The sequence below is a fragment of the Microplitis demolitor genome, chromosome 9 (genome assembly GCF_026212275.2).
Source record: "Microplitis demolitor isolate Queensland-Clemson2020A chromosome 9, iyMicDemo2.1a, whole genome shotgun sequence".
Taxonomy (NCBI): Eukaryota; Metazoa; Arthropoda; class Insecta; order Hymenoptera; family Braconidae; genus Microplitis; species Microplitis demolitor.
The window spans coordinates 2,027,900-2,045,164 of record NC_068553.1 but is presented as its reverse complement, the minus strand read 5'-3'; the positions used below and the strand labels follow the sequence as shown (position 1 = coordinate 2,045,164).

Below are 17,265 nucleotides of genomic sequence, written 5' to 3'. Positions count from 1 at the left end.
ACGACAAAAGTCATTTAATTCTGAGGGTTCACCCAAGGGCTGATGTCTTTAATTGACGCTCGGAAATTAACTGTCTGATCTACAAATATTTATTTGTTTTTATCTCACTAATTTTATAAAATCGCAGCGACATCTTTTCTCGGTTAATTTATATATATATTAATAATTATTTATAAAACGTCTCGACATTGAACTGGCGATCGCGTAAAAGATCTGAAACTATCAAAAGGCACAAATTTAACTCGAGACCTTTTCGCTGATACCAAATTTCATTTTTTTTATTTTTATTATCGCAGAGACATCCCATGGACTTTATTTTTTTTATTCTCTCTTAATAATATAGACAATAGCTATATATATGTAAATATATATAAATATATATTGAGTGGGATTGATGTATAATTAAGTGGGAGAATAATTAAAATATAAATTTATTTAAAGAAAATAAATACGAGCGTCTTTTTTTCCCGCGTAATTTAAATTTATTTCGAATGATATCGATAATTTTATTTGTCTGGACACTTGGCAAAAAAGAGTTTGACCCATGAAAAGACACAAATTTAAGTCACCTTTACAACGATACCAAATTTAATAACATCTAGTTTTATCATAAAAATACCACTGAAATTAAATTTTCCTTATTTTCTTAATTATTTAAATAACTAATGAACCATCACTTCAAATTCAAAATTACTCAAGACCTTTTTTGTAGCCCGTTTAATTCTCTACAATTTTTATTCAAATAATTTTTCCATTGATCCATAAGTTTACAAAATATTCGTACTTTTTTTAAACTACTGGAAATTTTTAAAGGACACAAACATTTATAACAAATTTATTTCTTTTTTTTTTTAAATTAAATAAAAATAGTATAATTTCTTTATTTATTACTATTATATATAATAATAATTACAATAAATTAATTAATCAACAAATTAATACAATTTATTAAAATTTTTAATTATCAACAATTAAATAAATGCTCATTATCACTATTATTATTATTATTATTATTATTAATTTTATTTGTTCACAAATATAAATATTCTTCATATATATATTTTTTGTAAATTTTCTAAATATATTTTTATTTTTACAAAAATTTTTATTTAATAATAAAAATAACTAATTATAATAATAATTGATAAAAATTTAATAATTATTATTATAATTGAGTAGTTAACTCAAAAATGCCATTATTTAAATTTTTACGTTTAAAATATTCATTAAATCTAATTGCAGCAAATCTGAAAAATAAAATTCATTGTTAATAGATTAATTAATAACTCACTTAATTAATTAATTATTAAACTATGTAATTAACGAATGAATCAGTTGTCTAATTAATTATTTATCTGACTAATAAATTATTCAATTACTTGATAAATAAATAATTTTATTAATTAAATAATCAATTAATTATTAAATACAAAGTGAATTGATTAATATTTTACATAGTTAATAAATCTATAAATACATTAATTAATCGAGATGCTAATTAATAAATTATGTAGTTAATAACTCATCTGATTAATCAATAGATTAATTAGTAACGCATCTGATTAATTAACAGATTAATTAGTAACTCATCTGATTAATTGATTTATTAGTAACTCATCTGATTAATTAACAGATTAATTAGTAACTTATCTGATTAATTAATAGATTAATTCGTGACTCATGTGATTAATTAGTAACTTATCTGATTAATCAATAGATTAATTAGTAACTCATCTAATTAATAGATTAATTAGTAACTCATCTAATTAATAGATTAATTAGTAACTCATCTGATTAATCGATAGGTCAATTAGTAACTCACCTGATTAATCAATAGATTAATTCGTGACTCATGTGATTTATTGATTAATTAGTAACTCATCTGATTGATCAATAGATTAATTAGTAACTCATCTGATTAATTAACAGATTAATTAGTAACTCATCTGATTAATCAATAGGTTAATTAGTAACTCATCTGATTAATTAACAGATTAATTAGTAACTTATCTGATTAATTAACAGATTAATTAGTAACTTATCTGATTAATCAATAGATTAATTCGTGGCTCATGTGATTTATTGATTAATTAGTAACTCATTTGATTGATCAATAGATTAATTAGTAACTCATCTGATTAATTAACAGATTAATTAGTAACTCATCTGATTAATTAACAGATTAATTAGTAACTCATCTGATCAATCAATAGTTTAATTAGTGACTCATATGATTAATTGATTAATTAGTAAATCATCTGATTAATCAAAAGATTAATTAATTAAATAATAAATTATTAAATAAATTAATTGATAAATTAATTAGTAAATCCATTAATTTATTAATCAATACTTACTCAAGAAAATCAAAATCAATAGTCGAATGTTGATATTGAATTAATGACCAGCATCCCCAAAAAAAATGCGTTAATAAAATAAATTTTTCAATTTCTTTAAATAATTTAGTAACTTGATCCTCAGAAACACTTGAAGATTTATTGTAAGCTTGTAAATATAACCTTAGCCATGATCTTTGGAATATTTCATCAGGATATAAATCGTAGTTTATATTTTCGACCCCTAGACAATCCAATTAATTAATTAATTTAAAAAATGACCTCGAATAAATTTAATTTAATTTTGATGAGCGACATCTTCGAGTCTATTAGAAATAATTAGACATTGTCACAGGGATTTGGAAAGGAAATTTGATGGGCTACAAGATTGGTCCTCAGAAAAAATCGCGTAGGATCGATGGTTTCGGAGATACAGTCGATTAATCGTTTGGAAAATAAAATAGCGGATGATTAATGGAACGTTTGCGAGTAAACAAGTGATTTTAGAGGATTTTTCAACGATACAAAAGTTGTAGAGAATTAAATTTTCTTTAAAATGACACCTTGGACGTCTAATTTTGTCCCATAGCTTTTGAGATATTGCTAATTAAAAAATTAATTTTTGTGAAGAAAAAAAATTGATGATTAATTGATTAATTAATTAAATGATAATAATTACCAGCGAACTCAGCAAAGTGATTGGCGATATCGAAGGCTTGATAATTAAATCCCGTGTACTCAAAGTCAATAAAAGTTACAGTATTTACATTTTTGTCATACAAAATATTTGTGAGTAACAAATCGTTGTGTGAATACACAATAGGGCTGTCTAATTTTATTAAATTGTCTTTTAATAATTTATATTCTTCTTCTAATACTTGGAAAGGTTTTATCATCTTCTCAAATCTGAAAAATAAATCATTAGATTAATCAATTGTTCAAACTCCAACTTTTATTTTGAGGTTACGTTTTTTAAATGATTAATGCCATATAATTTTGAAACTATCACATTTAGGTCAAAGGTTATAAGGACCTTTTTTGTTGCCCTTTAAATTCCCTACAAAAAAGGTCCTCATGATTTTTGACCTAAAGTCAACAGTATTCAAAATATTTGATCTCAAACTTCAAAATCAAAATCTTCAAAATTTCAAATTTCCCGCCATAATTAATCCCCTCTGATTAACAAACTATCAGAGCTACGAAAAAATCTTACAGACCTTTTTTGTAGCCCTTTAAATTCTCTACAAGCTCACAGAATTCTCCAGTGAAAAAAAAAATCCCTAAGCTAAAAAAACCAGCGATTAATGAAAAAAAATAAAAATGATTAATACCTCGCCTGTTTGAGGTCATCATCAAACGATCTAGGCATGAGCTCCATAAATTTTTCAGTCTTTTTCCATATGATAGGTTCCCTCGGACCTTCCCCACCATAATCACTCAAATATTCCCTTGGATTCAGCAGGTGCATTTGGGCCAATCGCTTAGCGACCAGCCAATAAATGTCAGGATTAATGATCGTTTCCGGTGTTAATACTTCCCCATTCAAAAATTCATACACCAGCCCATTGTTAAAGGTCGCGTACAGTGAGTGAGTATGCCCCGCTTTATGCAATACCTAATTAATGTCATTAATTCCATTGATTATTTCAATTAATCGCAATTAATCATCTCCGTTTTCTATTTTATCAAAATTACCATTCAGGTTCGCTCATTACTCGGCTTCTAATTGTTCTAATTCAACTTTATTTTTTTTAAATCGATACGCCGAAGGTTAGAAAAGACGATAGTAGTGATTACTCGTCGCTAATTAATCATTGAAATTAAAAAAAAAATTAATTAATTAAAAAAAATGTAGTTTTGAACTTTTAGGAGAAAAAAAAATATTTGTGGATGTTAATTGATAATGAGAAGGTAATGAGTGGCTATAATGACTTTTTAAGACTCTGGCGTATCGATGGAAAAAAAAATTTTTTAATTAAAATATTCGGATGCTGGGTAATGAGCAAAAGAAGTTTGGAAAAATAAATTTTGAACTCACGCGGATATTTTTAACTTCGTCCTTGCGATTGATTAATAAATCGGTTTTATTTCCGTATATTCTTACTAGTAACATTTCATTGTAGTGACCTGGGTAGTAGACGCCTATTAATTTGTTTGTTATCCCGTTGGTGAAAATCTGGAATTTAGAAAAAAAATTAAATTTGAAATTTTTTGGAGAGAGTTTTGTGAATTATTGTGATAATATGAAATTACATATTTTGTTTATGAGACTCATATTAAATTTAAAAATGATTTTTTAAAAATTAAGTTTTGATAATTTTAGGGATATTCCGGAATTGTAATTTGAAAATTCAAATTACGAGTTTAATTATGGAGATAGAGGAAAATTTATGAGGACCTTTTGTGTAGAGAAATTAAAGGGCTACAAAAAAGGTTCACAAGTTTTTTTTCTAGCTCTGATAGTTTATTAATTATAGGGGATTAATTATGGAGGGAAATTAAAATTTTGAGGATTTAATTTTTGGCGGTTGAATTTTAAATTTTGAATTTAAATATTTTGATAACTATTGACTTTCGGTCAAAGGTCATAAGGACCTTTTTTGTAGAAAATTTAAAGGGCCACAAAAAAGGTTCACAAGTTTTTTCTGTAGCTCTGATAGTTTATTAATTATAGGGGATTAATTATGGTGGGAAATTAAAATTTTGAGGGTTTGATTTTTGGCGGTTGAATTTTAAATTTTGAATTTAAATATTTTGATAACTATTAACTTTTGGTCAAGAACATAAGGACCTTTTTTGTAGAGAATTTAAAGGGCTACAAAAAAGGTTCACAAGTTTTTTTTCTATCTCTGATAGTTTATTAATTATAAGGGATTAATTATGGTGGGAAATTAAAATTTTGAGGGTTTGATTTTTGGCGGTTGAATTTTAAATTTTGAATTTAAATATTTTGATAACTATTAACTTTTGGTCAAAGGTCATAAGGACCTTTTTTGTAGAAAATTTAAAGGGCTACAAAAAAGGTATCAATAAATTTTTGCCTAAAATTACTAGATAATGAGATAATAACGAAATTAATATAAATTACCTTAAATTCCAATTGATCTTTGGGCCAATGTTTGCGTAATATATCAACAATTTGTTTGATATCATCCTGATAATCATTTTCATCAATCGTTAAATCAATATGAACCTCATTTTTCATTTGTAACGAATCCATTTCTCTGTAACAAATATCTTAATAAATTTCAAAATCCGTTAAATCGCCAATTTCCCATTCAAAATTTCAAATATTTGAAAATTTTAAATTCCCGCCTTTTTTATTTCAAATCCCAAATACAAAATTCTATACAAACAAATATATATCACCCAAAAATAACACTTTACATACCCACAATTATTATATTTCACAAATGTATACATACACACACATATATATGTATATATATGTAAATATATATCAAGTTTTCTCCTTGAGATAAAATTTACAACTGAATATATTTTATCATTTTAAATTACTAAATTACTCTTCATATACGTTACATACGCATACATATATATTTATATAAATATTTATATATACATATACATACATATTTATCATATCAATGATAATATATATGATAAATAAATTTATTCAAGATTTTTTTGGACTTTGATCTTTTCATTCAATTTTCATATCTTACATATATATATATATATATATATATACATATATATATATATACATATATATATATACATATATATATATACATATATATATATATTTAATGAAAAAAAACAAAAAAAAAAAAAAAAAAATTTTAAAAAATTGATTTTTAGAAAATTTCAAATTTTTTCATTAATCATAAATTAAATTTAAAAAAATAAATGTATCTAAATATATATATAAAATACAAACCTTACATTTTCACAGAATTTTATATTAATTTTTCAAAAAAAATGACATTTCAGTTTTTTTGTCATAAAAAAAAAATTTTCTTTTTTTGTTTATTGTTGTTGTATATATTTATTGGTTAAGTTGAAAAAAAAAAATATGTGTATATATATTTTGAATGAAACAAAAAAATAAATTTAGCTGACCTCAAACTGTCAGTTTTACTTAATTTTAATAATAATAATAAATTTTTTATTTTTTTAAATTAATGCACGAAGATATTGACAGGATAATATTTAAGGCCTATATACATTGATATTTAAATAATAATAATAGTGGTTCTTATTAGTTGCCACTAGAGGCGTTGGTTGAAGTTAAGGCGAATTTTTATGACAGTGGGAATTTTTGTTTTAATTGAGCGTGGAAGAGAAAGGGAAAAGATAGACATTTTGGAGAAATATGAATGGTAGAGAATAATAATGTAGTAACATGATTTACTGATTTTGAATTTTAGAGAAAAAGGCGAGGGTTCAAATTGAAAAATTAAAAAAAGAAAAAAAGGGTTTTTAGGGAATATTTGGAGTCACAATTTTTTGAGAATAAAATGAATAGGATATTTGAGTTTGTGATGAAATTTTGCGTAAAATGAGTACCCACAATAATATTTTATGAAAAAGTTGTGTTTTATATATTTTTATTATTTATAAATATGAGTAGTTTTTATTGAGTTAAAATATAGTGATATGGGTACTCAAACTACAGGCAATCATATCAGGAACACATATAAGCTATTGATTTTGCCTTCATAAATATTTTGTAATAAAAATTAAATGTAATCACAATCATTAATTTTATTTTTCAAGTTGATTTGGGGTTAAAATTTTTTTTATAGAAATAAAAGTATGATTTTGTTGAAGTTGACAAAATTTCGCGTGAAATGATTACCCACAACGATATATTATGAAAATGTCGTTTTTCACATATTTTATAGAATATATAAATATGAGTAATTTTTATTGGGTTGAAATATACTGATGTGGGTACTCAAACTACAGGGAATTAGATCAGGAACACATATAAGATACTGATTTTGCCTTTATAAATGATCTGTAATAAAAATTTTAAAAAATCATAATTAAAATTTTTTTTTAGGTTGATTTGGGTTCAAAATCCTTTTAAGTAAAAAAGAATATGGTTTTGTTAAAGTTAATAAAATTCTGCGTTAAATGAGTACCCACAAGGCTATATATTGATGGAGCCAGTTTTCATATATTTTATAGCTCATATATATGACTAATTTTTTTTATAATCAAAATATAGTCATGTGGGTACTCAAACTACAGGTAATTATGTCAAGAGTAAAAATATACCAAGTAATTTAATAAATTTTTATAATTATTTATTAAATAAGCCGTTAATTATTATTACCAACTATTTTATTGTTTGTTTTTTTTTTTAACATTAAATGCCTTAAACATTATATACACAATATACATTTATTATTATTAAAAAAAGATTTTGTCTCATTCTATATACTTTTTTTTTTTCATAGTCATTAATTAATTATATTAATAAATTTTTGATCCAACATTCACGCAAATAAAAAAATAATCTAATAATAATTATAATTATCAAGCAATTTTTTTTGTCAATTTCTAATTAAAAAAAAAATTTTGATTCAATAAAAAATAATTAGCCTTTAATAATATGATTATTATTAATTATTTTTTTATAAATTACTTGTAAGGATTTAACTACAGAAATTTTTTTTCCAAGTACAAAAAGTGGAACGGAAACAGTGATGAAATGTAAAAAAAGAAAAAAAAAAAAATTATGATCAATAATTCTATGAATTACGATTAATTAATAGGATGATTAATTAATTAAATTTAGTTTTTGTCTTCTTTTTTCTGTTCGCCTTCACTCGATTGATCTTGGTTTTGGTTTTGTCCTTCACGCTCGGCTGCCATCTGAAAATTAATTTTAATTTATTAGGATTTAATTAATTAATTAAAAAAAAAATAATTAACAGAGGAATTAATGATTAAATTTTCTTGTGAAGAATCTGATTTTTTTTTTCATTTTCTGTAACTGGAAGTTAAATTTAATTTAATTCGATATCTCGAAAAAATATATCGATATATCGAATTCAAGATCGATGTATCGAAGTAAATATATCGATATATCGAAGTAAATATTTCGATATATCGAAGTAAATATATCGATATATCGAATTTAAGATCGATATATAGAAGAAAATATATCAATATATCGAATTCAAGATCAATATATTGAAGTAAATATATATCGATATATCGAATGCAAGATCAATATATCAAAGTAAATATATCGATATATCGAATTCAAGATCGATATATATAAGAAAATATATCAATATATCGAATTCAAGATCGATATATCGAGTTAAGAATCAATCGACTGTAATAAATATCGAGATCTCATGACTGATATCGATTTATTACACTAAAAAACGAGATATCGAAAGGAAGTCGATTAATGAGGTCATATATCGATATATCGAAATAAATATCGATAGATCGAAATAAAAGTCGATATTTTTAACTTACGATCGATACACTCTACTAACAGTTAATCGAAATCAATATCGATACATGGTACTGAAAATCGATCTATCGAATAATATATCAATACATCAAACGGATTATCGATACAATAACTGAAAATTAATTAGTCAAATGGAATGTCGATATATCGAATTAAGTATCGATTAATCGAATTACATATTAATATGTCGAATTGAATACAAATATATTAATCTATGATTCGATTAATTGAATTATAGATCGAATAAAATATCGATTTATTAAATGAAACATTGATGTATCGAGTTGAATATCGATCTATCGAATAAAACCTCAATATATCGAATGTAATATCAATATATCGAATATAATGTCAATGTATCGAACTGAATATCTAAACATTATCGATATATCGAACTGAATATCGAAACATTATCGATATATCGAACTAAATATCGATATATCAAACTGAATATCGATATATCGGACTGAATATCGAAACATTATCGATATATCGAACTGAATATCGATATATCAAACTGAATATCGATATATCGAACTGAATATCGATACATCGAACTGAATATCGATATATCGAACTAAATATCGATACATCGAACTGAATATCGATATATCGAACTGAATATCGATACATCGAACTGAATATCGATACATCGACAAAGTATCGATATATTGCAAAATTATCGACGTATCACAAAAATATCGATATATCGGAAAAATATCGATGTATCGCAAAAGTATCGATTTATTGAAAAATTATCGATATATCGAAAAATATCGATTTATCGAAATGTCGATTTTTTAATCTAAATTTTAAAAAAATTACCTTTTTGTATGCCATCTCGAATAATTTCAAACTGGCTTGTTGTAATTCATTAGTTTGTTTCTTAATTTCTTCTGGGTCAGTGTTGTCCTTGTTGTCCAACATTTCCTTAAGTTTACTAATCAATTCACGCAATTTATCGCACTCCTCACTGGGCAATTGTGCCTTGAATTCTTCCATTTTAGCTTCTGTGTCGTGAACAATACCCTCGGCTTGATTAACGGCCTCAACACGTTCCTTCTTAATACGATCTTCTTTGGCATACTGCTCGGCTTTCTTAACCATATTTTCGATTTCATCTTTGCTCAGTCCACCGCTTGATTGGATAACGATCTGCTGTTCTTTGCCCGTGCCCTTGTCGCGAGCAGAGACGTGGACAATACCGTTGGCGTCGATGTCAAACGTCACTTCGATCTGTGGAACTCCACGTGGTGCTGGTGGAATACCAACGAGAGTAAATTGTCCCAATAATTTATTGTCACTGGCCATTTCACGCTCGCCCTGGTGGACTTTTATTTCAACTTGAGTTTGGCCGTCAGCTGCCGTTGAGAATACTTGGGATTTCTTTGTTGGAATTGTCGTGTTACGGGAGATCAAACGTGTGAATACTCCACCAAGTGTTTCGATACCTGGAAAATTTTAAAAAAAAAAATTTATTTTGAATTTTTGAAAAATGGGATTTTTAAAATATGAAAATTGATTTTTTTTTTTTTTTTTCAGGTAAAATTCTTTATTTTTGACTTCATTTCATAGTCAGAGAGAAGATTAGTCTACACATCATTAAAAAAAAAAATATATCGATATATCGCAAATTTCGATTATCGATTAATCGACAATTTACTATCGATATTTTTATTGTTTTTACTGTCGATGTTATTTCGAGTTTTTAGAGTACGATATATCGAGTTTTTGATAATCGATATATCGAAATTTTGATAATTGATATATCGCAAATTTCGATTATCGATTTATCGACAATTTACTATCGATATTTTTATTGTTTATACTGTCGATATTATTTCAAGTTTTTTGAGTACGATATATCGAAATTTTGATAATCGATATATCGCAAATTTCGATTATCGATTTATTGATGATTTACTATCGATATTATTGTTTTTACTGTCGATATTATTTCGACTCTTTAGAGTACGATATATCGAGATTTTAATAATCGATATATCAAAATTTTCGATTATCGATATATCGAAACTTCGAATTTTTTTTAGTCGATATTCAAAGTTTTTAGAGTACCATTAATCGCATTTTTAGAAATCGATATATTACGGTCTCGACTACAGATGTATCGAACTTTGAAATTCGATATATCGATATAATAAATATCGATATCTACAAAAAAATTTCCAATTTAAATATTTTACATCACGACATCGATAATCCAATTTAAAAACTTGGATATATCGAACTTCAAACTTCGATATATCGATTTTTAAAAAATCGATATATCGATTATAAAATCGTAAACTTCAATTCTTGATCATCTCAACAAAAAATTATCGATATACTGACACTCAATTTTTGATATATCGAACCCCAAACTTCGATATATCGATTTTTAAAAAATCGATATATCGATTATAAAATCGTAAACTTCAATTCTTGATCATCTCAACAAAAAATTATCGATATACTGACACTCAATTTTCGATATATCGAACCCCAAACTTCGATATATCGATTTTTAAAAAATCGATATATCGATTATAAAATCGTAAACTTCAATTCTTGATCATCTCAACAAAAAATTATCGATATACTGACACTCAATTTTCGATATATCGAACCCCAAACTTCGATATATCGATTTTTAAAAAATCGATATATCGATTATAAAATCGTAAACTTCAATTCTTGATCATCTCAACAAAAAATTATCGATATACTGACAATCAATTTTCGATATATCGAACCCCAAACTTCGATATATATCGATCGAAAAAAAATTTTTTTTTTTTTTTAAATTAAAAAAATTACCTAAAGACAATGGAGTAACATCCAATAGCAAGACATCAGTGACGTCACCAGCCAAAACTCCACCTTGGATCGCAGCACCAACAGCAACAGCCTCATCAGGGTTAACAGCTCGTGACGGTTGTCTACCAAAGATTTCCTGTACCGTCGACTGAACTTTTGGTACCCGGGTCATACCACCGACCAATAAAACTTCACCAATGTCAGACTTGGATACTTCCGCGTCAGTGAGCGCTTTCTGGCATGGCTGTATCGTGCGTTTTATCAAATCACCAACAAGACTTTCAAATTTACTGCGGGACAATTTGAGGTTCAAATGTTTTGGTCCACTTGAGTCCATAGTCAAGTATGGCAAATTGATGTCAGTTTGTTGCGAGCTAGATAATTCGATTTTTGCTTTCTCCGCTGCCTCTTTCAATCTCTGCATCGCCATTGCGTCTTTGGTTACATCCAATCCCTGGTCTTTTTTAAATTCGGACGCCAAGAAATTAACTATCGCGTTATCAAAATCTTCACCTCCCAAAAAGGTGTCACCGTTCGTTGATTTTACTTCGAAAACTCCCTTCTGAATTTCCAGGATCGAGATATCGAAGGTACCGCCACCAAGATCGTAGACTGCGATTCTAAAATAATTTTTTTTTATTTTTATACGAAGAAAAAAAATAATAATAAGAAAATTAATTATAATTATTGATCAGATAATTTTTATCGTCACTTTTAAATCCGAGACGAAAAATAATAAACATCATTTCAAAAATGAATGAGGATTTTTGGGTGATTATTTGGAGTACAAATTTTGTTAGGAAAAAATTAATAGGATTTTTGAATTTGTGATGAAATTCCGCGTTAAATGAGTACCCACAACGATATATTATGAAAAAGTCGTTTTTCATATATATTATAGTATTTATAAATATGACTATTTTTCTTTTTAACAAAATATAGTGATGTGGGTACTCAAACTTCATGAAATTTAACCCTGATTACAAAAATACAAGTCTTATAATTTTGAACTCAAATTTTCAAAAAATAATAAATTTCCAAAATATCGAATTTAAAATTTTTTAAAATTAATACAGTATCTAAATAAGCGATAAAATCCCCTGTAGAATGAGTACCCACAAGCTGGAACTCTAACTACAAAATTTTGACTCAAAATTACTGATAAATTTTTTTTTGAAAAGTTTGATTATAAATAACTTGATCAAAATATATTGATGTGGGTACTCAAACTTCATGAAATCGCATCACGAACTTAAGTCCACTATCAATTTCATCCCCTAACTAAACTGTAACAATAAACGTCATTACGTACGAAAAAAAAACTTACATTTTGTCTTCAGTTTTGTCCATTCCATAGGCTAGAGCAGCAGCAGTTGGTTCATTAATAACACGTAGTACATTCAAACCAGAAATTTGTCCAGCATCTTTCGTTGCTTGACGTTGGGAGTCATTGAAATAGGCCGGTACTGTAACTACTGCATTTTTAACTGGAGTATTTAAATATGCTTCTGCTGTTTCTTTCATTTTCATTAGTATGAATGCACCTATTTGACTTGGTGAGTACATTTTACCATCGCTTCCTTGTACCCATGCATCGCCATTTGATGCCTTAACTATTTTATAAGAAACTGTTTTCCTGTTCAATAAAAAAAATAATTAAATTTTGAACTAAAAAAATTTTTTTAAAATACTTACATCTCTTTTTTAACTTCCGCGTCATCAAATTTACGACCGATCAAACGTTTTGTGGCGTAAAATGTATTTGCTGAATTAGTAACAGCTTGTCTTTTAGCTGGCATACCAACTAATCGTTCACCCTCTGTAATAAAATGTTATTATTATTAAGGGTTCAAATATTTTAAATTATTGTGGGTGTCATTCAATTACGGAGGAAATTTGCTGGAGTTTAAGTACCCACATCGATATATTTCGAGCAGAAAATTATAAGTGGGCAAAATGTACATATTTATATTTATGAGTAATAATTCATTGTTTTTTTTTTTTAATAAATTGTAGGGGTTTATAGAGAATGTGAAGACGATTAGAATGAGTACCCACATCGATATGTTTGGAGCAAAATAATTACAAGTGGGTAAAATGGTCATATTTATATTTATGAGTAATATATATATTTTTTTAAATAAATAATTGTGGAGATGACAAGAGAATATTGAGACGAGTAAAATGAGTACCCACATCACTAGGTTTTATAAAAAAAAATTTTTGAATAAAAAAAAAAAAATTATTTAATTACCAAAATAATTAGATAATTATATTTTTATAAAAATATAGGGTTGTGGGTACTCATTTTACGAGAAAATTTGTGAAGGTGAAGATTATGATATTCATTTTTGATTAAAAAAATTTTGAAACTCAAAATCATATTTGTAATTTTTTTTTGGTTTTTGAAAAATTAATTATACAGAGTATTATTTTTGATCAGTGATTTTTTTTCGTCATAATTTAATCTGAGACGAAAAATAATAAGCATCATATCAAAAATTTAATTTTTCAAAAATTAATTTTCGAAAATAATCAATTTTTTTTTTTTTTTTTTTTAAATTGATGGCATAGTTAAATAGCTCATTAAATTTCCTGTAAAATGAGTAGTCACATCGATATATTTGTGTAAAAAAAATTAATCATTATTATTAATTGATTAATGCATCAAGTAATTACGTAATAATGACTTTGTTGGATCCTAGTCTTGTGGGTACTCATTCTACAGGGAATTTTATGTACTTTCAAAATATGAGGCTCATTTATTTTTATGAAAAAAATTTCATATTGAAACAATCGACTTTTAGCAAATGAGGACTTGAAAAAATCATTTAATTAAAAATTATTTTATATAAAATTTTTTTTTAGTGATTAGAAAAATAATCTGTGATTTTTTAAAAATTTCAGTTGCTGCGTAGTAAAATTACCTTTTGTAAATGCGACGTAAGATGGAGTAGTACGAGATCCTTCGGCATTTTCAATAACTTTGGCTTGCTTGCCCTCCATAACAGCAACACAAGAAAAAGTGGTACCCAAATCGATACCAATAACGGCACCTTTAACTCCATCTGATCTGTTAAAAAAAAAAAAAAAAAAAAAAAAAGATTTAATTTAATAAAGCTTTTCGAATAACAAAAAAATAAGATAAGTCATATCTTGGTAAATATATAAGATAAATATATGTTGTAGGTGGTCTTGAGAAAGGAAATTTAACGGGCTACAAGTTTGGTGTCTTTGAAAAAATCTCTAAAACGCTTTTTTTTCAAGTTACAGCCGGAAAACCATTTTTTTTTATTCAAAAGAAATAAATACCTGATTTTGGATTTAAAGAGTTGATTATCTTGTAAACGATAAAATTTATACAAATGTTACTTATGATCAATTTTGTAGGTCTTTGAATTTCCTTTCTAATGGTCGGGTTAAATATTTAAATATCTCGATTTTTTTGGAAAATAATTGGTAGTCTTTGAAAATTTTTATTATTTTTTAATTAAAAATACGAATCGATGATTATAGATATCAGTGGAATTGGTCATATAAAAATTGTTACGGAAATTTGATAATAATGACAGTGAATAATAATAATAATAATAATAATAAATGAGCAACATATAGTCGGTATTGATAAGAAATTTATAAAATATGTGAATTTAATTGTTTAGAATCTTACTAATTAACTCGAATATTTTATTTATTTTAATTATCATTGGAGTTTGATAATACGAATCGGGTAATTAATCCCCAGACTTATTGATTTCGATAATTTTATAATCATGGGGTTCCAAAAAAAAATCAACGGTGAAATTTTTTTTATTAGTCGTCTGATATATTTTATTTATAAAATATATAAACTGCGATTAAGACACGACAAAAGTCATTTAATTCTGAGGGTTCACCCAAGGGCTGATGTCTTTAATTGACGCTCGGAAATTAACTGACTGATCTACAAATATTTATTTTTTTTTATCTCACTAATTTTATAAAATCGCAGCGACATCTTTTCTCGGTTAATTTATATATATATTAATAATTATTTATAAAACGTCTCGACATTGAAGTGGCGATCGCGTAAAAGATCCGAAACTATCAAAAGGCACAAATTTAACTCGAGACCTTTTCGCTGATACCAAATTTCATTTTTTTTATTTTTATTATCGCAGAGACATCCCATGGACTTTATTTTTTTTATTCTCTCTTAATAATATAGACAATAGCTATATATATGTAAATATATATAAATATATATTGAGTGGGATGGATGTATAATTAAGTAGGAGAATAATTAAAATATAAATTTATTTAAAGAAAATAAATACGAGCGTCTTTTTTTCCCGCGTAATTTAAATTTATTTCGAATGATATCGATAATTTTATTTGTCTGGACACTTGGCAAAAAAGAGTTTGAACCATGAAAAGACACAAATTTAAGTCACCTTTACAACGATACCAAATTTAATAACATCTACTTTTATCATAAAAATACCACTGGAATTAAATTCTCCTTATTCTATTAATAATTTAAATAATTAATTATTATCGATTACGTGCAAGTGCACTATTAATTCAAGTATTCAACTACATTTTTTAATTCTCTAAAATTACTAGCTCCTTAAATACAAAAAAAAATTTTTTTTCAAAATATAAAAAAAAATATTTTCCAATTATTTAATTAATTTCTTTTAATTAATAAAATAATTACATCAGCAATTTTTTGATATAAAAATAATAATCAAATTACTTACTTGTATCTGTACTGAGCATCGTAACGTTCACGTGCACTCAGCGAGGACACAGCCGACTGAAATAAAATAAAAAAATATTAATATAAAAAAAAATTACCCCCTTATCATCTCTACCCAAATTCCCCCCTCTAATTACTCAATCCCATTAAAAAAATTACTTACATTACCCGTAATAATTAAAAAATTATCGATTTTAAATTTCCTAACCTCAAAAGTGTAAATAATTTCTTTTAAATTTTCCGTAAAATTCAAAAGTTTTCGAATGAAAATTTTTAAATTTTACTGAAATTTTTAATTAGTACTTAATCAATTACTGAAATAATTGCAGTAATTAGAGTAATTGCATAAAAAAGTGCAAGAAATAATTTTTAGCAAAAAATAATTTTCGGCGCGTAAATGAAATTTTTTAAAAAATGAAAATAATTATTGAGTAATTAGCGGTAATTATAATTAATAATTAGTTAAATATAAATAAATTAACTTACGTTTCGTAAGATTGTAGTAAAATGTCGGCTTTTAGTGTCGACGCGTGAGAATGAACGAGAAAATAATTTTGATGCCGCCAACATTTTTTTCAAATTTTTTTAAAATTCAGTAACTGGATTTTCAAATTAATTTATTAATTAATTGAGCGATTAATTATTTATTTATTAATATAATTGATTATTATAAATACGTAGACCGGAAACTTATTTATTTCACGTGTATGATGCAACTAGAATTGGATTTCTCTGAAATCTTCTCTAGTCGGTACGCAGTCCCGTGAGCTTGGGCGCATGCGCGCGGGAATATTTGAATAGCCAGTGGGAGTTGAGAGCCAGGGGAAAGAAAAAAATGGCGGAGGTGGTAAAAATAACAGACGAAAGTTCTGGAACAAGAGAATTTTCGAAAGTGGGGGAAAGAT

General features: G+C 26.0%; 2 protein-coding genes across 2 annotated transcripts; both read right to left on the bottom strand.

Annotated features, from left to right (window-relative positions):
• Nucleotides 1-1,165: 1,165 nt before the first annotated feature.
• Nucleotides 1,166-5,808, bottom strand: LOC103580804 (ethanolamine kinase 1). Its single transcript, XM_053742016.1, has 7 exons — nucleotides 5,728-5,808; nucleotides 5,425-5,560; nucleotides 4,375-4,512; nucleotides 3,668-3,951; nucleotides 3,016-3,242; nucleotides 2,358-2,580; nucleotides 1,166-1,247 (listed from the first exon to the last, which is right to left on the bottom strand). The coding sequence occupies exons 1-7, from the start codon at nucleotides 5,757-5,759 to the stop codon at nucleotides 1,166-1,168; spliced, it is 1,122 nt and encodes a 373-aa protein (XP_053597991.1). The 5' UTR covers nucleotides 5,760-5,808.
• Nucleotides 5,809-7,902: 2,094 nt separating this feature from the next.
• LOC103580795 (heat shock 70 kDa protein cognate 5) lies at nucleotides 7,903-17,115 on the bottom strand. Its single transcript, XM_008562681.3, has 8 exons — nucleotides 16,847-17,115; nucleotides 16,362-16,417; nucleotides 14,547-14,692; nucleotides 13,315-13,438; nucleotides 12,947-13,255; nucleotides 11,620-12,239; nucleotides 9,628-10,253; nucleotides 7,903-8,186 (listed from the first exon to the last, which is right to left on the bottom strand). The coding sequence occupies exons 1-8, from the start codon at nucleotides 16,928-16,930 to the stop codon at nucleotides 8,106-8,108; spliced, it is 2,046 nt and encodes a 681-aa protein (XP_008560903.1). The 5' UTR covers nucleotides 16,931-17,115; the 3' UTR covers nucleotides 7,903-8,105.
• Nucleotides 17,116-17,265: the final 150 nt, after the last annotated feature.